Source organism: Myotis yumanensis, unplaced genomic scaffold (genome assembly GCF_028538775.1).
Source record: "Myotis yumanensis isolate MYYU_CA2020_CCGP unplaced genomic scaffold, mMyoYum1.0.hap1 SCAF_9, whole genome shotgun sequence".
Taxonomy (NCBI): Eukaryota; Metazoa; Chordata; class Mammalia; order Chiroptera; family Vespertilionidae; genus Myotis; species Myotis yumanensis.
The window spans coordinates 55340637-55364877 of NW_027223760.1; the positions used below are offsets into that span (position 1 = coordinate 55340637).

Sequence of the window (24241 nt, forward strand, 5' to 3'; positions counted from 1 at the left end):
ACGTCTTTCCTGACTAAACCAGGGCCCAAGGGATGCCAGCCCTCGGCCCAAGGGAAGCCAGCCTGGGTCCCGGGTGCCTGCGGGTGGCCGGAGGAGGGAAGCAGCCTGAGTCCTGGGTACCGGAGGGAAGCCGGTGCTGGTAGCTGGGGGAAGGAAGGCCTACTCTTGCAAGAATTTTTGTGCATTGAGCCTCTAGTTCTATTATAATAATCCAATCTACTGGTAGCATGTCTAATTTGGTAAAACAATTCTTATTTTTCTTTATTAAAGTCAATGTACCTATTTTGTCATATATCTTTTGGAATAAGTTTTTCATAAAATTAATATCTAATCTTGATTAATTATAGATTGCATGTATACATTAATTTGCACATTAAGCTAGCCCACCTTAAAATAAAGAGGCTCAATGTATTCTGATATTTTATGTCTTTCTAGAAATTTTTAACATTTTCTATATGTAAGTCTTGTGTATTCTTTATTAATTCCTATATACTTTTAACTTTTGTTGTTTTTTCAATTCATTGCTGATATAATGGAATAGCATTGAATATTTAAGCTGATATTACATTTCTCAACTTTGGTACACTCCCATATTTAGTCCTCATATACTTTCAGTTGAGATATTACTTTTTTATGTTTATGGGTTTGTTTTCTTATTTTTGTATTTCACTCTTTATTGTTTAATTGCAATTCTCTGTGCAATATTTTTATAAAATTAATTTTGCACAACATCTGATTAACTCTTTTCAATGATCCAGTTTTGAGTTTCACTGAGATTCTCAGTTTTTTGTTGTTGTTATTGTTATTCTCTGCTATATTTCCTGTTTTATTTTTATTATACCTTTGCTTTACACTTCTTTGGGTTTTTCGCTGTTTCTCCTTCAGTTTTTCATTTAATTTTTCTCTTTATTGATGTCAGGGGATCTTAACCTCAGCACTTTTGACAATTTGAGCTGTAATATTCTCTCTTGTGTATTTTTGGGACTTTCCCTATGAACCCGGATTACATAGCAGCTCCCCTAGTTTCTATCCATTAATTGTCAGAAGCAATCCCCTCTCAGTCATGACAATCAAATGTGTGTCCAAATATTGCCAAATGTCTCTTGTGGTGGTGGAGAAATTATCCTATTTTGAGCACCACAACAGAAATTCCTAAATTAACCAAAGGCATATAACAAATTACTCAGCGAAGCTCACTTCATTTGGAGTGCAAGCAAAAAATATTCCATGGCCCAAAGAGTGATCTAGAACAGTAAAGACTTCGGTATCAAATGAACAAGAAGACCAGTGTCAGAGCTCAACTATGTTTGAAAAACTAATTAGGGCAAGCCACTAACCAGCCAAATAGCCAGAAATTCAGCAGGAGATCTTAGAATGAGACAGCCCTAATGGGCCTTGATAAATTTCCACAAATCCCTGGCTGTCTAAAAGACCATATGCAAGGGTGGCTGCATTAATGTTCATGGAAGACCAAAGAGGGCCCTTTTATTTACATTTATTTGGCTAAATGAGAGACGGTGTATATTAAAAGAAGAGACAAAAGAAGGGCGAGGAGATATTAAAAGCTGAATCAAATTAATAAGTGCCTGGAGTTTTTTCGTGCTTCCCAAGAACACACAGATCCAATGGCAAAGGGATAAAAACTCACTGGCTCTACGTTTTTCAATACAAACTCTGGTTAATCATGCTGACACAGGAGTGATTTCTAGGAAGCCAGAATTAAAATAAGAGCAAAAATTAAACAACAATAGCAACAACACACAAAACACGGAGGCATCCATATCCATCACCATAGGAAGAAAGTTGCTACATAATTAGTGCAGGCAAGTCATTAAATAAACTCAGGAACAACTAGAACCTCTATGGAAGGATCCAGTTCCAGAGTTGCACAATATCCTATATAAAATAAAATCTCTCGTTTCCAGCAAAACCTGTCAGACATGCAGAGGAATAGCAGCATGACATGTACTTTGGAAAAAATAAAACAATGTCACTGATGGGGCCAAAATGTTATCAAATACTCTAATAGTGTCCATATATTGGGCTTACCAGACAAAGACTTCAAAACAGCTATTATAAACATGTCATAAGAACTAAAGTAAACCGCATTTAAAAAACAAAGGAAAACATCACAAAGGTGACCTCAAATATAAAATATTTCCTGGAGATAAAAAAATTATAAGAAGAGAATCAAATGGAAGTTCTGGAGTTAAAAAGTACTGTAGCAAAAACAAAAAAATTCACTAAAAGGACTCAAAAGAATGGTATTATTCATAATATACAAAGACTGGAAACACTTCACATGTTCATCAACTGGTAAGTGTATAAGCCATATGTGAAATACCCATACAGTGGGATACTGCCCAGCAACAAAAAGGAAAACAGTATTCATGCAGTTCATACTGGCAAACCTCAAAAACATGACATGAAAGATGCCAGATGCAAAAGGCTATATTGTATAATTTCTTCTATATAACATATCCATGTAAGGCAAATCTTAGAGGCAGAAGGAATATTTATTGCTTGGAGCTGGGGAAAGGAAACAGAATTGACTGCAAATAAGCATAGAAATTCTTGTTTTAATGATAAAAATGCTCTAAAAACTGATAGACTTATTAAAATAATTAAAAGGTTTACTTAAAGTGAGTAAACCTTATTACTTTCAATAAGTTAAAAATTTTTATATTGGTATCAAATATAAAGCTGTTAAAATATTTTTATATTAATATCAAATATAAGTAGGAGGACTTTTATGGATCAAGATGCATTACATTTTTCTCACAAGTATGAAGAATCATTTATAATATTAGTAATGCTTGCATATTTAGCCTTTATTAATCATCATTTGAGGCTTTTAAATACATCATCATTATTTATAACTGAGATGGAAAAAAAACATTATGATACAGATAAATGAATGATACACAGAATATAAATATTTGCTAAAGCCCTGGGTGGTGTTGCTCAGTGGTTAAGTGTCAACCTATGAACCAGGAGGTCTCGGTTCAATTCCTGGTCAGTTCACATACCCAGGTTGCTGGCTGGATCCGCAGTAGGGGATTCTCTCTCATCTTTGATGTTTCTATCTCTCCCTCTCCCTTCTTCTCTGAAATCTATAAAAATACTAAATATATATTTAATATATATTTGCTAAAGAACTCTTATCCAAATGGCTTTACTCTTAATTCAATAGACTCAACCAATGCTTTGTATAGTCTACTAGTAGAGTGTGTATGTGTGTTCACATGCTCATGCACATGCCTATGTCATAAGATAATATTGCATAACATATTAAATGAAATGGAATGCTGTAGACAATATACATTTTAGAATTCATAATTATTTGAAATCACTGTTACATTCCTTAAGAATTAAAATTTTAATAACTCAAATGCCAAATGATATTTTACTTTCAGTTTAAGGTTTTCAAGTAATTAAATAAAAAGTTAATCTCTTAACTTATTAAACACTTGACAATAGTAGAAACATTTTTTTTTTTTAGATTTCAGACCTAACAATAAATGAAACATAATGTCTTTAGTAGGTTATGGTATTATAATGCAGACCTGAAAATAAGATGCAACTTGATGAATTGTTTTCATATTTTCACTAAATATATTCTAAAACAGAACTAAAACTTATATCTAAACCCTTGTCATAAACCACTCTAACCTACATTTTACTAACACAAATGGTCAAACCAATTACAAAATAATAGTTTCTTTTCTTTAGCACATGAAACATTTATCTATTGCTATACTCTAACTTTAAATAAATTCATAATCTTTATTATTGCCCATTAGAAGAGGTGTTTTGCTGACACTAAGATAAAATAAATTCTTTATAATCAGTAAAACCTTCATAATGTAAGGTTTACATACAGTGATTATCCAGGATTGGTACAAAAAATAGCATTTAATGGAAAACTTACCACGCCAATGGAAAAGTAGTTATTGATGATACTGTAAGGCACTGGGTCTCCTTTCTCATCTTTGTCATTAGGTATGACCTCAAACATCCACCTGTCTAGCATGATTTCTGTGCTGTTCTCAATGTCTTTTAGGATTTTCATCAGATTTTCACCTTCATAACCTATTTGAAAACATTATATTGAGGAAAAAATTCAAAAGCTGTATTTATGCGTTTGAGTATGTATCGTTCATAAGCTAAATACAATTCTTCTCAAATTTTGCTGTAAATCAGAGTTACTTCGGGAGTTTGTTTAAAAAGAAAATCATCTGTCTAGGTCCCACCCCCAGAGATTTCTATTCAGCATATTTGGGGTGAGGAAAGGTCACTATATTTTTAACAAGATCCCCATGGGTTTCTGATTCCTGCTGTCTTAGTAGACACTTTTCAAACATCTCTGTGTTTAAGATGCTAAACTTAGTATTCAATTCTTGCTGCTTTAGCAAAATCTGGTTTACTTTGGTATCATCAGTTAATTATAGCCTATTCATGACACTTGAAAACATTTTAAGACTTCACCTTGAAATATTCTCCCCTTATTCACACTGTTCCACACGTATTATTTCACTTAGAGTTCCGGAAATATGTCAAGTGGCTTTATATTTCTCTGGTCCTTTGACCTTGATGGTCCTTTGCCTAAAAGGTCCATTCCCAGGTCTATATGGTTCTGTCATTATCCCTCCATGACAATTCTCCCTATGTCATCTTGTCAGTGCAGGGATGAGTCCTTTCATTATGTTGGTTATCTGTTTACATATGACATGACGCGCCACTAGAATTTAAGACCCTTTTGAATACAGCCTTTATTTTCTATTCTTGACCCTGAATCCCAGTACAGAACCCACTGCCTGCTGTAAAGTGGGTTTCAAAATATATGTTCCTTCCTGGACTAGTCATTCATTAGCCTTTAGATGTTTTTCTTTGTTTGTCCTTTTAGCACACAACTCAGAAATTAAAAATCTGTATATTACTTTAGAGTTAATTCATGCCTATCTTGTTTCTTACATTAGAAACCCCCACGCCACAGAGGTCAGGAAGTCTGCATGCCCACTGAAGTCTAGAAATAGTATCACATTAAAGCCCAACACTTACAGTCTAACTCTTGGTCCACTATTTGTTTTTCTACTCCAGACGATTGCTCAAAATCATATACTACATATCTGACATATATTTGGTAAAATCACATGGCAGTTGTCACGCAATCAAGAAAGGCTGGCTATGGAATGGGGCGTGTTCTGTACTATATTTCTGTTTTACTAAGATTTTCATTGTTGTTAAGGCTGTTTTACCTCCTCCCCATCGCAGGCATCTTGCTAGATCATTACCGGTCCCGAGGGGCAGAATGGCAACTGGAGGATGCTTGGCTACATTAGCTTTTTCTGTGGAATGGGAAAAGTAAAACAAATTAAAATGTTGATCACAGATAGAACAACAGTAAAAAAGATAGGTTGGCATGAAATGAAAGCATTTCACTAGGTACTTATAAGCAGAGAAAGTTATATTTTATAGACTTATACAGTTATAAATTATGATTAATCTCTATGAATTTGTAGCAATTTATAAAACACACAAAAATAACATTATCCACAAAGTGACAGGAATTTTCAAGTCTAATGCATGAGGAAAGCTTTGTAAATATCCTAATCCAGTTAAAAATTGTGGTTTAAGTTGAGTTTAACTCCATTGAAATAAGTTAGATGAAAACAAATGCCATATGATTTCACTTAAATATGGAATATAAAGAACAAAATAAATAAACAAATTAAACAGAAACAGATTCATAGATACAGAGAACAAACTGATAGTTGCCAAATAGGAGGAGGTTGGGGGACTAGGTTGAAAAGGTTATTAAAAAGTACAGATTGGTAGCTATAAATAAACTCGGGAATGTAAAATATAGCTTAGGAAACACAGTCAATAATATTGTAATATATATGTATTGTGCCAGGAGGGCACTAGACTTACTAGGGTGATCACTTCATAAATTATATGAATGCGTAACCACTATGCTATACACCTAAAACAAATGTGAAATAGTATTGAATGTCAACTATAATTGAAAAAGGTAATAAAATATTTCAATTTTTAAAAAAAATTCTCAGGTATGCATATATAGTGTAGGAATATACATGCGGGGTGCCACCAGAGTAGAGGGATAGGGTCCTATATAAAGTCCTTTTGCAACATCAATTCAATGTACATTTTACTTTAAGGAATAAAATATTTTGAAAACAGTTGAATTATAAAAGCTAGTAAAGTGCCAGCAATGCCCATGTGGTGCCCACCCATGGGGCTGCTTTGTGGCAGAGTAAACAACATAGGAGCATCATAAACCTTGAGATCTCTGCCAGTGAAAGTCCATATATATATTGTCTGAATCATCATATGCTTTGAATGAATCTCACAATCACATACTACTTTACTTTTTCTCTCTTCTCAGCCACTCAAAGTCAGCACACAGTGTGTAAGAATAGGGAGGAAATAGATTATTTAGGGATGCACCACAGTTTATAGCTAAAGCTTAGATTTTGAGGGTTAAAACAAACCAATAATATACTACTCTTTTCACTCTACAATTCTTACAAGTTCTCAAAAACTATTCGAGCACCTCTTTAATTTTTACAATTACTGAATCCTGGCTTTCTCCATAAATATGATGTGTTAATACTAGTTACTGCTTTTTTAAAACTGTTACTAGATTAAAGTTGTTAGATGCTTACCAAATGTGTACTGACAACTTGTATTCATTTTTAATTTAAGTATTTCCACATGTATAAAAAGGTAGAACAGTCTCACCTGCACTGATTTATAAAAGTTTGCTTCGATTCATACATATAGTTACATTCATTTGAATCAATTCTTTCCTTTGGGTGAAAGGACCTATCTACACTAACAAAAGAAAAGATGCTAATTGACTATACTTCGCTATGCCCTAAGCCACGCCCACCAGCCAATCAGAGTGACTATATGCAAATTAATGTAACCACGATGACGGCTGGCAGCCATGGAGCTGCAGCAAGCAGGAGGCTTGGTTGCCCGGGTGATGGAGGAAGCCAAGCTTCCCGCCTGCCCTGGCCGGCTGTGGCCTCTGCTCATGGCAACAAAGTTTCAATTATAAAAGATAAATAAATCCCAGATACCTGCTTCCAGTCAGCCTCCACTGGGAGCTTGGGTAGCTGGGGGTTGTGGCCAGCCTGAAAACGGTCCTCAGCCCCTCACCCAGACTGGCCAAGCACCCCAGCAGGACCCCCCACCCTGAAGGAGCTGTGGCCAGCCTATAAACGGCCCTCAGCCCCTCATCCAGGATGGCCAGGCACCCCAGTGGGGACCCCCATACTGAAGGGGCTGTGGCCAGCCTGCAAACAGCCATCAGTCCCTCACACAGGCTGGCCAGGCACTCCTATATGAAAAAAAAGGGTAATATGCAAATTGACCCTAACAGCAGAAGGACTGGGAATGACTGGTCACCATGACACACACTGACCACCAGGGGGCAGATGCTCAATGCAGGAGCTGACCCCTGGTGGTCAGTGTGCTCCCACAGGGGGAGCTCTGCTCAGCCACAAGCCAGGCTGATGGCTGCCAGTACAGCGGTGGTGGTGGGAGCCTCTCCCGCCTCCTCAGCAGCGCTAAGGATGTCCGACTGCAGCTTAGGCCTGCTCCGCGCTGACAAGTGGACATCCCCCAAGGGCTCCCGGGCTGCCAGAAGGATGTCTGACTGCCAGCTTAGGCCCAATCCCTCAGGGAGTGGGCCAAAGCCAGCAGGTGTTCATCCCCTGAGGGGTCCCAGACTAGGAGAGGGCACAGGCCGGGCTGAGGGACCCCCCCCCCCCCACCAGTGCACAAATTTTTGTGCACCGGGCCTCTAGTTTTTAATAAAAGAATCGGTCATGCAGTAACTGAAATGCAAAATATGAAGTGAATATTTGTATTAAATTTATCTTCCCATAAAGGCCAGTTCATGATCTATTTTACTGAGCAGTAATCAGTTCTGACAGCTGACTGTCTATCCAAAATACATATTTTTTTCTGAATATAGCAAGCTTTTCTCAATCATGTATCTCATTTGTTTGCTTATGAAAATCAAGCTTTTTAAATTTGAAAAGGGATACAATCTATAATAATAAAAGCGTAATATGCTAATTAGACCAAAAGTCCTTCCAGAAGTCTTTCCTTCCAGACAAAGCTGCAGCATGGGGGGGCTGAGGCAAAGGTGGCAGAGGCCCCAGGACACAGAGGCAGCAGGCGGGGGCCGGGGCCAAGGCCCTTGCGTGAATTTCGTGCCTTGGGCCTCTAGAATAAAATGTTTGAAGTGTGGGTTCTATCCCAGTTCTGTCAGTTCACAGTTAAAAGACTTTGCTCAATGTTTTAACTTTATTGCTTATTAGATAGTACATGATAAATTAAAAGTAGCTATTTTTTAGATAATAACTAGTGGCCCAGTGCATGGATTTGTGCACATTGAAAAAAAATTAATTAGAAGAAATATTTTAATATCGCTATTCACCATTTCTCTATAATAGAAGTGTCAGAGATGAAAGAAAATTAGTAAAATGTATCTGAAAATAAGATATAAATTAACAATAGAAACATAATATAAGAACAACAGATATTATATAAAAACACAAAAGGTGATATAAAAACAACATTGACAAAAACAAAGACTGATAAATTGATTAAACTTATTCTAATATTGCTCTGTACACCACATTAAGAGTAAAAACACTTTCAGAGTGCTTGGCTAATTTCCCTTGTGATGAAGTATTTACAGCTTTAACTTTAACATCATACCCTCTTTGAACTCAAGAGAAAACAACATGTAACTGAGCATGTCTAAAAATGGGTTCAGGTAGGAGTATGCCTACTCTGTCTAGAGTTTGTCCTGGTGATTTATTAATAGTCATCGCAAATGCTGACATCATGGGAAACTGTCTTCAAATTAATTTAAATGGGAGGCACAAAAACAACCAAATTCACGATCAACAATGACAGATGGAAACATACACTTGTAATTGGCTCCATCGAGTTTCATATGTATCATGCATGCGCTAGTCTACGTTTACTTTTAAATTGCCAGTGTGCATCATATATACCAGCTGGTCAGTCAGTCAGGCAGTTGGACAGACGTACGATCGGTCACTTAGCCTTTTATTTAGATAGACTAGGGGCTCAGTGCATGAATTTGTGCACCTTGAAAGAAACTGTGGGCCACAAGGCTGTGGTGGGCACAGGCGTGGGTCTCGGCCCATGCTCCGCGCCTCTTCCTGCCCCTCCCACTATGGCCCCTGGCCCCCTGTCTGCCGGCAGCCCCACTCCACCGCCGCCACTCCCACGTGCTGACAGCACCGGCCCTGCTCGCACCCGCTGACAGTGCGGAGCAATTGGGGCCTGATGGCATGGAGCGACTGGGGCCAGTGTCAGCAGCGGGTGGGAGCAGGTTCGGCACTGTCAGCAGGTGTGAGCGGCAGGCACTGGCTCCAAGTAATTGGGACTGGTGCTGGGCACCGGCAGTGGGTGCAAGCAGTGGCTCCAGCGCCAGCAGTAGGTGTGAGCGGGGCCATCACTAGCAGCAGTTGCAAGAGGCAGCTGCCAGCTCCGATCACCCCTCAGGAGTAGGGGGAGGTGGAGAAACCCTGCTGATGGCACCAAACGACCCAGGCCTGTGCTGGGCACTGGCAGTGGGTGCAAGCAGGGCCAGTGCTGGCAGCAGGTGCGAGTGCCAGGTGGGACCAAAGCATGGGAGCAAAGAATTTTCATTAACTACCAGAGGCTGGCCCTAATGACAGCAACCGGCGATCCGCCTTGGTCTGGCGCCCCTACTCACCTGCTTCACCATCCCACCATGACCGACACCTGCCATGTTCTGCGTGCGCCCCCTGGTGGTCAGCGCACATCATAGTGACCAGTTGTTTGGTTGTTCTGCCATTCAGTTTATTTGCATATTAGGGTTTTATATAGAGAGATGATGGATGATGAATGTGTACAGAGGGTAAGGTTTTGAGTTTTTATGTTTATACCAAATAAGTACATCTATTTGACATAGACTTGATAAAAAATGCTAAAATCCTCTTTGGCTCCCTTTCTAGGACAAAGGAACAAATGGAGCCTCATTTAAAAAATAACTCTGAAGGTTTAGTCAATTTCATGAGAAATGGATTAGAAAGGGAATATTTCCATATACTTGTAAGTTATTCTGTCAATTAAAATTTTATAATATAGTATAATAAATTAAACCAGTAAATAGTATGCAATTATATCTCTGCAGCATCCAAACATATCAATGCATTGATAAAATAAATCAATAAAATACACAGAACTTAAGGTTACCACTCTCACCCCAGCCACATTAAATATGGGTCTTCATTACCTATGCAGTCCAAGATCCACCCCACGGTTCCATCTCCGCCGCAGGCTAACACTCTGAAGTCAGAAACATCACGGAAAAAGTTCAACCTGAAAAATAAGCATGTCATTGCACATGATTGATATTTGAAAACTAGGACTTTTGTGCCCTTAGAATTTCATCTCATAAAAGTATTTTTATTTTTTGAAAACTGTAAAATCTCAATTATTTTATTGAAAAATATTAAATTATTATCTAGAATACAATTCTAAAAGTATTAACAGGTCTTAATTTAAATATAATTTGATTACATATACTAGATTTTATAATATATATTCTTTTTAAATTAACTCTAAAGTTTAAAAAATTAGAAATGACAATTTTTATTAAGATACCTCCCAGATGTGATCTGCAGTTTACATAATCCAAAATAACATATACTACAGTATTTCATGTCATAATATTTATTAACCAAAAATTCTCTTGAATAATTACATAAATGTGACTAATTTGTCAGTGAATATGTCTCTGAGAAGATTCTGTCTTCTCCATTACTAGGAGACACTCAACAGGCTGCTTTTGAGGTTCTAGCCAACTATTTCAGTGTTTCCTTCTGACTTACAATCTGCAAATAGGAGGCAAGTGTCTTCTTTTCTTTTTTTTTATTTTTATTATTTTACAGATGCCTCCCATTCCACCCACCCCAACTTTTGCCACCCTCCATCCTGCCCCTGTGTAAGCATTCACCACATTATTGTCTGTGTCTTTGGGCTATGCATATATGAATGCATATATATTCTTTGGCTGATCTTAACCTGGCCTACCATGTTTGGTTTCCAGAAACACTCAAGCCTAATTGCTGGGTCAGCTATAATAAATGCCACTGCTTCTGCTGCTACTGCATGAAGCATGCCATTAACGCAACCTGCTTTGGGGGAGTTAACGAGGGCAAGTAATGCAGCCAGTTATTTAATCATATATGTCATTTTCTTGCAATAAGAGAATTGAAACAGGACATAAATATTTGGAATGTGTCTCTGTACTTCCCTTGTCCCAGAGATAACCACTTTTTAGAATAGAATAGAATAGAATAGAATAGAATAGAATAGAATAGAATAGAATATTTATGTGTATTTATTTACATATAAATGCACATATAAATCATATTATATGCATATTTTAACATGAATGGGATTAACCTATATGTCTTGTTAATTTATTTGTGTGCATTTTTTTTCCTTAAAAAATTCCAAAACATCTTTCGGTGTCAGTACACAGTGTTGCCTCATGATTAATAATAAGAGAATATATTATGTAGGTAGTACATTCCGTGACTTAAATCATCTTTCTTTATGTGCTTTTAAACTACCTCTTTCTACTGTTTCACTATTACAAAGAAAGTAAGTATTGTAGCTAACATTTTAAGCACATTTATATGAAAATGTGAATGTTTTGAAGGCTATTCTTCTAGAAAGGGAAAGTTCATATGAACCTCTAAATGGCTCCCATTATAGATGTAAGTGTCCATCTCTTGTAAGTCAGAAACATGGCATATAAACAAGTTTGTGACATTTCTGTAATAACAGCAAAAGAGAAGATCATTCTAATGACTGTAAAATCACACATCCCTCTTTACTAATGGGTTGAGTATATTTTTGTAGGTTTAATAGATGTGACTTATTCAGTGAACTTCATCTTCAAAGTCTTGTGCCTTTTCCATTGAGTTCTCATTCATCATCCTACTATTTAGACTTAAATTAGGATCAATAAAAACATTTTTACAGTAATACAAATAATGCATAAAAAGAAATCTATAAAAATTAAATATTTGATAAGAACCATGAATATTTAGAACATAAAATTTTCATGTATTTCCTTATTTATTATACTGTAAAAATTTACCTTTTGTTAGATATGTTGCAGTATTTTCTTCCAGTCTATTACCAATTGGTTTTCTTGTATTACATAATATGTATTTTGTGTAATATAAACACCTATATTATGTATAATATACATACCTATATTATAATATAAACAGAAATTGCCCACCCCAAAGGTGGAACATTTTGGTAATTTACATATAGCTCTATGCTCATTTCCTATAGCACCCCACCTTCTCATTCACAAATATGAGCACTATTCATAAATATGGCTTATCATGTGCATGCCATGAACAACATATTGTTTGCATTTTGATTTATCTACTAAGCATTGTTAATAAAATTTATTTAGGTGGAAGATCTCTCCATATGCAGTTCAAATTATTTGATTTCTACTGCTAAATGCAGTTTCTGTGAATATGCTTTTTTAAAAGTGGTTAGTTTTATGTTCTTATAAAAAACTGCATTATTGGACATGCCTTCTACTGGTCATGGGCAATGGGTTCCTTCAAATAGAATTAACATATATGCAACTTTTGTTTCCAAGAGAAGTTGTACCAGTGCATATGTTCATTAGCAACATAAAGATTAGACAGAGCCTATATTCTCTAACACTTATATTACTAGAGGCCCAGTGCACAAAATTCATGTATGGGGTGGGGGAGAGGTCCTCAGCCCAGCCTGCACCCTCTCGCAATCTGGGACCCCTCGGGGGATGTCCAAGGGCCAATTTAGACCACTGGCTCCTAACCACTCATCTAACTGCCCACCTGATCCCCCCTAACCACTCTGCCTGCCTGCCTGATCACCCCTAACCACCTCACCTCTGTGTGCCTGCCTGATCACCCCTAACCCCTCTGCCTGCCTGATGCCTCTAACTGCTCCTCTGTTGCCTGAACTCTCCTAACTGCTCTCCCCTGCTGGCCTGATTGCCCCTAACTGCTCTCCCCTGTCAGCCTGATTGCTCGTAACTGCCTCTGCCTGCCAGCCTGATCACCCTAACTGCCTCTGCCAGTCTGCCTGATGCCCCTAACTGCTCTCCCCTGCTGGCCTGATCACCCCTAACTGCTCTCCCCTGCCGGCCTGATTGCCCCTATAACTGCTCTCCCTTGCCAGCCTGATCGCCCTTAATCGCTCTGCCTGCCTGCCTGATCACCTTTAACACCTCTGCCTTGGCCTCCACCACGGTGGCTTTGTCCAGAAGGAAATGAGGTCTATCTGGTCTAATTAGCATATTACCCTTTTATTAGTATAGATAGTATTCCATTGTATATATGTACCACAGCTTTTTAATCCATTCATCTGCTGAATGGCTATCATCAACAAATCAACAAACAACAAGTTTTGGTAAGAATGTGGAGAAAAGGGAATGCAAACTAGTATAGCCACTGTTGAAAACAGTTTGGAGGTTCCTCAAAAAATTAAAAACAGAAAATTTGACCCAGTGATCCCACTTCTAGGAATATATCCCAAGAAACCAGAAATACCCATCAGAAAGAATATATACACCCCTATGTTTATAGCAGCGCAATTTACAATAGCTAAGATTTGGAAACAGCCTAAGTGTCAATGATGATATTTTAAAATTAATTTTAATGTTTTTGTTGCTGGTGTATACAAATATATTTGACTTTTATATTTTTTAATCTTTATTTAATCTGTTAAACAGGCACATTATTCCTGTTTTGTATATTGCCTGTACTTTGTTTATAAATTCATTTGGATTTCTATGTAAACAACAGTTTCATATGCTAATAACAATGGTCCTATTAGTGATCTCTAATTGTTATAATTTTTATTTCTATCCTTGTATTGTGTTGTCTGGAGCACCAATATATTATTGAATTGGTGTATTCATAGGTAACCACCATATCTTGTTCCTGAATTTAAAGGGGATACTTCCAGGATTTCCCTGTCAGGGTGATATTTGCTGTAGGGATTTTCTTTTTCATCTTTGAATGACTCATTTTATAAGGTTAATAAAGCTTTCTTCTATTCTTGCTTTGGAACTTTTATTATGAATTACTGTGGATTTTTTCTGCATATTTTGAGATGGATGATCCCATTTAATCAGTAAAATTATATATTTCTGCATTCTCATTATTCTTTCATGTACTAAATTGGGTATTGTTTATTAATAATTTTATAGGGAATTGGAGCTGGTTTTGATAATTTGCTTAGAAGTTTTGCATCTAATTTTATGAATATAATAGACCATTTTTGTTCTTGATACCATCTCTAATTTTTATCACAATTATATCTCATGAACTAAATTGCAGTGTATGCCTTCATTTTCTACTTTTGGAAGCATTTTTAGAATTTTGAAAGTTCCATAAAATAAGTAGCACTTGTATATTGACTATTCTGGTGAGTCTTTGATTTCCTTTTTTGTTTTTTTAAATATGAAGATCTTAATTGTATAATATCTTTAATAATTATTGAACAAAATTTTGTTTCTAATTTTCCTAAATCATTTTTGCAAGTTAAATTTCAGTATGAATTTATCAGTCTCCTTTAATAATTACTGAAAAATATCATATTTTCTAATTCTTCCTAAACCAGTCATATTTCTGCATCAATTTGTCTATCTCCTAAGTTTTCAAATATTCTGTCATTGAAGCCTATAAAAACTTTCAAAATATGCCAGTGACTGAGAAGTTTACCATAGGGCTCATTGTTTCTGGTGAAAGCCTAACTGTCCATTTGACTCACCATTGTTCTTCTATTCCATGATGATGTGTCATCTCTTATTCATTCTTGTTTTCTTTAAAAATTGTCATCATTGGTTCTTCAGCAGCATCCTACCCCCAAACATAAATCCCATGTGACTGTCAGACCAGCTTACTCTTGGTAAATTGATTGCTAAATGGGTTGGAAAATTGATCTCTCTATCTCACCCTCTTAATCCACTCAATGTTTTCTCTACATTCATTCATTCCTTAGGTTTTTTTTTTTAATTCATTAAATAGTAGCCTTGGAGAATTATTTACTCATTCTGAGCATGTTTTTTTTTAGCTATAAAATGAAATTAACATCTCCTTCATTCGACTGTTAAAGATATAAACAAAACGTATATGCAAATAAATTACACTGTACTATTCACAGATAAAAGGATAGGGCAAAAGTAGGTTTACGGTTGTGAGTGCATGCAACAGTTTATTTTTGTATCATTTATTAAGTATTATATTATTTTCCATATGAACAACTATAAACCTACTTTCACCCTACTCTGTATTACTAATGTAATTATTTTTTCCTTTATTGACGTAGTATATATGTTTGCTACTCCTCCATTTTCCTAACTCCCCCACATAAAAATTATATCTAATACTTTTTTGGCATGTCTACACTCAGGGAGTTCTTCCCGGCTGGGCCTATTAAAAAAAATACACAGAATACTCACTGCCAGTTCTCACTAAGTTCACCTTCTCTATGACATAACATATATTTCATTAGTTTAATTTGCCTTCCTCTACTAAAACATAAGCGCAGGAGGGCAGAAAGAGTCACTTTTGCTCAATGTGCTTTGAGAATGCTAAAACTTGTTAGGGGCATCTGGTAGTTGTTTGAATAAATATACACTGAATATACATTACCCTTGCTGTTATTGTTAAGAAGCTATCTTTACCCATTTTACTTAGTTGTTGCATAAATATTCTATTTTAGTGTGGACTACACTATAAACTATTATTCTTTCTAATTAAATTATAGGAATGGGTTACTACATCATCATTCTTAAAGGATTCTGAAATAATAATCTACTATCAGTTTACCTATTTTGGCTCATTGTCATTGAACTGCCTGTCACATTGGACAAAGATAGAAATTGCTAAAGATCGCCAATTTAAAGGAGGTTGTGGAAAATCAGCATTCTACACTGCTGCTAGGATTGTAATTTAGGACATACTTTTTGTATAGCACTTCGGCAGAACTTTATATAATTAAAAATTTGTCAAATTTGAAAATATTGTCAAACAATTTTACCTATATCAGCCTATTCAATGAATATATTTGAATATACTTTTTTAAAAACATACCTAATTTGATAGATATTAACTTAACATGGTTTACAGTAATTTAAAAGTATAGGCATTCTAAATGTTTATCAATAATACAATGCTTAGCCTGGCCAGCATGGCTCGATGGTTGAGTGTACACCTATGAACCAGGAGTTCACATTTCAATTCCCGGTGGGGGCACATGCATGATGAACCGGTTGCAACTCGATCCCCAGTAATGGTGGCAGCCAATTGGTGACTCTCTTTCATCATTGGTGTTTCTATGTCTCTCTCTCTCTCCCTTTCTCACTAAATTCAATAAAAATATACTTAAAAAGTAATAATAGAATGCCTAACAAAAATATAGAATATTGTGTAGCTTTAAAAAATAATGTAACTGGTATTTAGCATAAGCTTTTGAATATAATAAAAGAACTATTCCACCTGGGCTCAGTGACTGAGCATCAACCTATGAACCAGGAGGTTGTGATTTGATTCCTGGTCAAGGCACATGCCTAGGTTGTGGGCTTCATCCCCAGTGAAAGAGTGTGCAGGAGGCAGCAGATCAACGATTCTCTCTCATCACTGATGTTTCTCTCTCTCTTCCTCTCCCTTCCACTATGAAAATAATAAAACTATTTAAAAAGAACTACTCCAAGTAATATTAAAAAATCTATCTTGACAACATATATGTCTAATATGAATGTATTATATATGAATATATTATATGTGAATACATTACATACATACATTACATTTTATGAAAAAGTTCTGGGAGTATACATACAAACAATTCACAGTAGTAATCCCTAAGGAGTGGTAGTGCCTCTAGGTTACTTTCTAAATAATATTTATTGTAGTATGGGTTTTTACAAGTACATATATTACTTTATTTTTTTCAATCTATAATAATAAAAGCATAATATGCTAATTAGACCAGACGCCCTTCTGCACAACCGTCCAGATGAAGCCAGGACTATTAGGGAAGCCCGGGTCCCAGCTGTCTGCCAGCGGCCAGAGGGAAGCCAGGGTCCCGGGTGCCAGAGGCAAGCCGGTGCTGGCAGCCAGGGGAAGGAAGGCCTACTCTTGCACAAATTTCATGCATCGGGACTCTAGTATTAAAATAAAGTGGAGGATAATAGGATGCCTAAAATTAAAAGAGTGAAAGGGAACATGTAGTATATATTTAGAGTAAGTAAAAAATAAAATGAGTAATCGAAGCTAAAAGCAATGTTATGGCAATATATTTACATAGAGCTAAAAAGTGGTCATGTTGCCCGGCCAGTGTTGCTCAGTGTTTGAGCGCCAACCTATAAATCAGGAGGTCACGGTTCGATTCCCAGTCAGGGCACATCCATGGGTTGTGGGCTTAATCCGCAGTAGGGGGCCTGCAGGAGGCAGCTGATCAATGATTCTCTCTCATTATTGATGTTTCTATCTTTACCTTCTTCTCAGAAATCAATATATACATACATATACTTAAAAAAATGGTCATGTTAATTCCTACAAGTAGTATTGATAATAAATAACGTGAATTGAGGACATATTATGTGATACTCACATTTTTTAAAAATATATTTTATTGATTTTTTACAGAGAGGAAGGGAGAGGGATAGAGAGTTAGAAACATCGATGAGAGAGAAGCATCGATCAGCTGCCTCCTGCACACCCCTCACTGGGGATGTGCCTGCAACCAAGGTACATGCCCTTGACCAGAATCGAACCTGGGACCCTTCAGTCCGCAGGCCGACGCTCCATCCAGTGAGCCAAACTAGCTAGGACGATACTCACATTTTATAGGCATCATCCAATTTAACTTCAGAACTATCCTATAAGGCAGCTACTATTTTTCTCTTACAACCAAGATAATAAAGACACGGAGAGTTTAAGTTATAAGGCTCGTGATTAGCAGAGTCAGTAGGCATCACATTCAACTATGAAACACAGGGCAAATCCTGGATGTATGCAGTCTAGGTGGAGTGACAGAGATCTTGGAACGACTACATTTTTGATTGCACAATTTCTTAATTCCGCAGAATAAGACCTACTTCCTTTAAGTTCAGAGACTATTGATAAAGGAGAAAAATAGCCATCCTGCCTGAGCTTATTTGTTAATATCAAGACTTTAACTTTTGTTTGTTGTTATCTAGATAAGGACTTCCTGTGTGTGGCTCACCTACCCAATCATCTGATCATGATCCTTGGACTCTGGAGTCTGGAGCTTGACAATGGCAGTGTTCTGAACTAAATGCTCCTGGTGAACCTTTTAAAGCAAGTCCCTTCCGCAGATCACTGCTCTGCATTTGAACAGGGGCCCTGGTCAGTAGCAGGGAGTGCAAGAAGGAGATAAGTGTAATTGTGGGAACCTGTGCTAATGATCGCATTGCACCAATATTTATTTAACAGACACATTAGTACACATTTTACTCTGAGCACTTTAAACAGTACAATTTCAATATTTGATTTCTAGTTTGTGAGAATAACGGCGGAGACGTATTTCAATCATTCTACCTGTTTGTAAAAAAGAAGCTTGTGTAAGGTTATACAGAGCTTCTCTCCCCTCGTCGGGTCTAATGTTTACTTTCAGGGTGAAAGAGAGAAAGCAGGTCAGTGGAAGATGATGGCATTAATTAGTTAACGAGGCCAAATTAAGGACAATTTATTTCAGTGCATATTTGTGACATCAAAAGTATATGATTTCTGTTGTGAAAATGATTTTATTTTTCTATATCTTACCTATTAACAACAAAATATCTAGTAAGAGATGATACTCATTAGATTTTGAAAGTGCTAAGTTAATAAAATCATATTATGATTTTGTTTCTTTGTTAACTAGCCTTTTCTTCATTCTTTAGATTTATATGCTATATTTTCTAGGGGAGTAGTTTTTCAAACAGATGGTTTAGAAGTTGAAGCACCCAGCTAGTGTGTGTGTATGCATTTGTATGTGAAATTATTATTATTAGCACTAGTATTAATATTACCTCACAATATTTAGAAGGGAGGAAAATATATTTGAAGCAGGCTATTTTGAAAACCAGCATCTGCATTGCTTTCTTTTATGTAGTTGATATTCTATGTTGTTGTTATTTTTGATACAGTGATCTAGCTGCTGTATTCAAATAACATTATTTTTAGGTATGTCAGGCGTATTTAATTTATTTATTAAATGAGTCAATGGTTATGACATTATCCTTGAACTTACCCTGGCATTGGTCCATTTCCAGCAAGACTGTAAACCTGACGAGGATTTAGTAGATATTGGAATTTTCTGTAAATTCTATACAGATAAAAAATATGGAAGAAAAAAAATTAGTGGTACATCAACATTTTAAATAAATAGCACCTCTCAATGTTATAATTACATATATGGGTATAATTATATACATTTGATAAATTTTGTGTTAATACTATTAAAAATATAAAAGCTTAATAGAAACTAGTGGTTCTTTTAGGAAAAGCAGCTTAGTAGTCATTTATAAAGCAATCTATACATATAAAAAGCCAGCAACTGGAACACCATAAAGATCACAACGACCGGTCGCTATGACGCCCCCTGCAGCCAGCGAACCTGCCTAATCGGGTGGTGGGGCCGGCTGGCCAACCTCCCATGGCCCCTCCCTCCAGACGTCCCCACCCCTAATTGGCCACTCCCACCCCAATGGGGGGCAGAGTGGCTGGCCAACCAACCCGCTGCCCTTTCCCCTGGCTGGCCCGGCCCCCAATCGGCCTGCCCCACCCCGATCAGCCCGCAGCCTCTCCCCCTGGCTGGCCCCACCCTTGATAGCCCCCGCCTATCCTAATTAGGGGTTGGGGCCAGCTGGCCAACCAACTGCAGCCCCACCCCCAGCCAGCTTCACCCCCCGATCAGCCCCCACACCCCATTCGGGGACAGGGCAGACTGAAACACAGCCCATACCCCCTCCCAACAGTGGACCCATCCACAATAGGCCCCCCCAACCCCAATCAGGGGTGGAACCCCTGGCCAATTGCCCACAGCCCCTCCCCCCAGCCGTCCCAGCCCTGATGGGCTCCAAACAGGGTGGGCCAGCCGGCCAACCTCCTGCCATCTCCTCCTCCCAACAGACCCAGGCCCGATCTGCCCTGATTGGGCCACTAGTATAGTTTATAAATAGAAATAATGATATTTGTATTCTATATAGTCATTTAGAACATTATTCTCTGTTTAAATATTATTTAGCTAATTAAATTTTAAATAAATATTTTGAAATTATCAGTAGACAATTACTTAGTTTCTCTTAACAGATCCCTATGAAAGTTATAGGATACTGAGCCAACTTAACAGAGTTGAACACTATCTATTCCATTTATAAAATCAGATTATGCATGTGTATGTATGCAAGCAAAGAAAGTGACCACAACTGCCTAATTATTTTACATAAACAACCATTCAGGTCTTAAAATTGATAAACATTTCAATAGCACATATTAAAAAATTCATTTTTTTCTGAAAGAAATCAACCTTTTTACAACAAATGCAACAGAAATGTTTCTAAGCACATATATTGCCCATATGCTTGGAAGTCTTAGACAAAAAAAAGAGAGAAAATTTAGTGTTTTTACATTAATTTGATATTCATGTACAATATTACTATATACAAGGGTGGGGGAAAGTGGGTTTACAGTTGTTCATATGGAGAATAATACAATAATTAATAAATAATAATAATAATAATACAAGAAAAAAAACTCTGATTTGCATACTCACACTATAAACCTACTTTTGCCAACCCATGTATTTTTACAAACACATTCCTATAATGTTTGCTAGCAGAAACTCTCTAAATTCACTATGTAATGTCTGCTTTATCCCCACTCCCCAACTCCCAAATCTGCTAGAACCCTAACATTCTAAATATTGATTAATCAGATCATCTAGTTTCTCAAGAAAGATCTTAGAGTCATTCTCCTTTTTCCCAGCACCTGAACCTGGTTGTGGACAATCCTATACCTAAGTAATATTTATAATAATAAAAGTGTAATATGCTAATTAGACTGGACATCCTTCCAGGTGACCTTCCAGACAAAGCTGGGGCTGCAAGGGAAGCCTGGGTCCCTGGTGCCTGCCGGCAGCTGGAGGGAAGCCCGGGTCCTGGGTGCCAGAGGGAAGCCGGTGCCAGCAGCTGGGGGAAGGACGGCCTACTCTTGCACGAATTTTGTGCATCGGGCCTCTAGTCTATCAGACTTGGCTGGGCCATCTCATGCTTTAATTCAGGCTTTCACTGAACAGGCTCTCACCTGTTCTATAAAAGTCATGCCTCGCTAGCCCTCTTCTATATTGCTATTTAAGTACAGTTATGTTATTTCCAAGATGAAAGGTTAGAGTGAATTTATTCACAATATAAAATGTTTTATTATATTTGGAATAGTTTATGTCTCATCTTATCTCTCCTCTCCCTTAATTTTTAACCTCAATGACTATCTCCTGGTTCCTTGAAAAATGCCACGCCATTTCACAAATCTTTCTTCTTTTACTGGCAAACATTTACTTATATAAAAACCAATTCAAAAGCTAGTTCTTTTCCAAAAACTTATCAGTCTTAAGAAATAGTCATTTCACCTCTGAACTTTCCTAGCACCTTTATTAGAAACATTTTCAGTTTAGCATTTATCATGTGGCATTGAAATGTATCTGAATATTGATAAAAGGAAAAAAAACTTTTAAACAGAAATAGTATCTTGTTGATTAAAAAGTGAAGAATATTCTTCATTTCATTGAAATACAGCTGGAAGTTAAATAGTAGGAAAGAAATTGCTTTACAAAATTTTGGTTCGTGGAAATATTTCAACTTCATTATTTGGTAACCTCAAAGGTAATTTCTGTTTTATTATCATAATATTTGTGTTAATGTTTTTAATATTATTGCTCCTTATTTGGTTGAGAGTAGTAAAAACTTCTAGAAATTATTAAGGCAGATACAACCACATATTTGTTTATAACTATCCTTTTTAGAAGGATATAAGATTTGTTTCCCAATGTGGTGATTTTCAAATTTTTATTAAATATTATGAATTAATTATTACTTCCATTCAAAAATGACATTTTTGTGTTGTTGGCCCAAATACTGAGATACCTGATATGCAGCTCATCATTACTCATATTAAATGTGTTTCCCGTATGTGTTTCCTTGGGAAATATGGCATCATGTTCTACTAAATGCACACACGGGAAATCTTTATACTCTTTGTCTAGAAGCTGTGTTCAATTGTGTTCCTCAGTACTGGGTAATGGCTTACTGAAATCACCTATTGCCAATCAAGGGTTAGGGGTGATAGGTATGGTAGAGAAAATTCAGATATCTGAGCTATGATAAAAATGTTTATAAAAGGGCATTATTATTTTCAAATTCCAAGTGTAAAATTAAGGAGAGGTCATACCAACATACTACAGATAGATGCTAGCATTACTTGTTTCACATCAAAATTAGTCAACCATGAGAAATAATGCTTTTAAATATTGTACACCACAATTTTAATTAATCTATTTACATAGATATGACATAGAAATATGACTTAAAAAAAACATACCGTTCTCCTTGCTTCCCACCACTTTTGGGGTTTACAAAAACTAAAAGCGGGTGAGTGCCAGGAACAGGAGTAATCTAGGAGAAAAAAAAATTATATAGACAAATTACTGTTAGTTCTACATCATGGAATACCAATTAGCAAATTAAAAATGTGGCTCTTTCATTCTTAACTGTGGATACCTAGATACACCGATCTATTTAGTTAGTCAGTTAATCACTGTGCTTTCGATACATACATATCAATAGGAATGCTCACTCCACAAAGAGTGGTAGGATCTAGATAGGTAGGTAGGTACAGGACAGAAAGAAAAGCAGCTCTGAGAAGGGAATAAGTGTGAACAACTATGAGATGAAAACAAAGGTGCAATTTGTGGGACAATGAGTAAACCAGCAAGAATACAGTAGAGTATACTGGGGAAAATCTATATATATAAAAGCCTAAGCTACTGGCCGACCGTTTGACCGGTAGCTATGACACACACTGACCACCAGGGGGCAGATGCTCAATTCACAGTCATGGAAACATGGAACAGACTGGTGACTCTCAGAGGGAATGGGGGAGGGGAGGGAAGGAAGAAATTAACTAAAGATCTTACAGGCATCATAGAGGCCCGGTACACGGATCCCTCGGCCTGGCGTGCAGGTATCAGGCCAAAACAGCAGTCCGATATCCTCCAAGGAGTCCTGGATTGTCAGAGGGCACAGGCCAGGCCGAGGGACCCCACCAGTGCATGAATCCTTGCACTGGGCCTCTAGTATTAGAATAAAAATAATCATATTATAGTGTGCCCTCCTTTTATGGAAGACCTGCACTTTGGGGCATGTGTGGAATCCATCTTCCCAACCATTTGTGAATAAGATGGTTTGAGGCTCCTATCAGCCTAAAAGTCCCATTTCACATAATGTTTCCGCAGAGCTTTGTTTTCCTGCTTGGAGGCTACAGGTGCAGGTATTCTGGACTATTTGGTAATCTGGAGTCCGTTAAATTGGCCATGTCCCTACAGTATGCCCTGCACTGCTTTCTTCACTCTCATTTCTCAGTGGAACAGAAAAAGGGCCTGTCCTACTGGATTTTATGTTCTAGTGGAGAAACAGACAATAAACAAACAGACAGACAAGCATATTTAGGAGTGAAATATCCCACGAAGAGAAATAATGCAGGTAAGGTGATAGCACTTTATTGGTGGTGGGGGGGTAACATTATTTTTGATGCTATGGTAAAGGAGAACTCTTGTATTTTACATGACTTCAATGTTAAGAAGCCCCTACCAATATAGCTCCCATTTAAATACAGTTTGTCAAAACAGTATTTTAATAATAAACATTTGCAACTAATGGAATCCTCTACATATTAAGATGAAAAGTTTTAGGTCATTTACATTTTCAAAATAGATACAAAGTGTCCTTTGTTTTTATTTCTACCCTAGAAAGTATCCTTAAATATTTAATATGACAAAACAACCATGGTATGTCCTTCCTTCCTGTTGGATTAAACAATCTAAG

The 24241-nt window shown here is 37.0% G+C and overlaps 1 protein-coding gene across 4 annotated transcripts in view; it reads right to left on the bottom strand.

The window, feature by feature from the left end:
* Positions 1 to 24241, bottom strand: part of DGKB (diacylglycerol kinase beta) — a 526570-nt gene that overhangs the window by 289642 nt on the left and 212687 nt on the right. For all 4 annotated transcript variants that reach the window (XM_070424374.1, XM_070424375.1, XM_070424376.1 and 1 more), the window contains 5 exons: positions 22740 to 22813; positions 19396 to 19470; positions 10337 to 10422; positions 5259 to 5348; positions 3932 to 4092 (listed from right to left, as the gene is read on the bottom strand). In XM_070424374.1, the coding sequence (XP_070280475.1) occupies positions 3932 to 4092; positions 5259 to 5348; positions 10337 to 10422; positions 19396 to 19470; positions 22740 to 22813 (486 nt within the window). The remainder of the gene's footprint in view (positions 1 to 3931; positions 4093 to 5258; positions 5349 to 10336; positions 10423 to 19395; positions 19471 to 22739; positions 22814 to 24241) is intronic.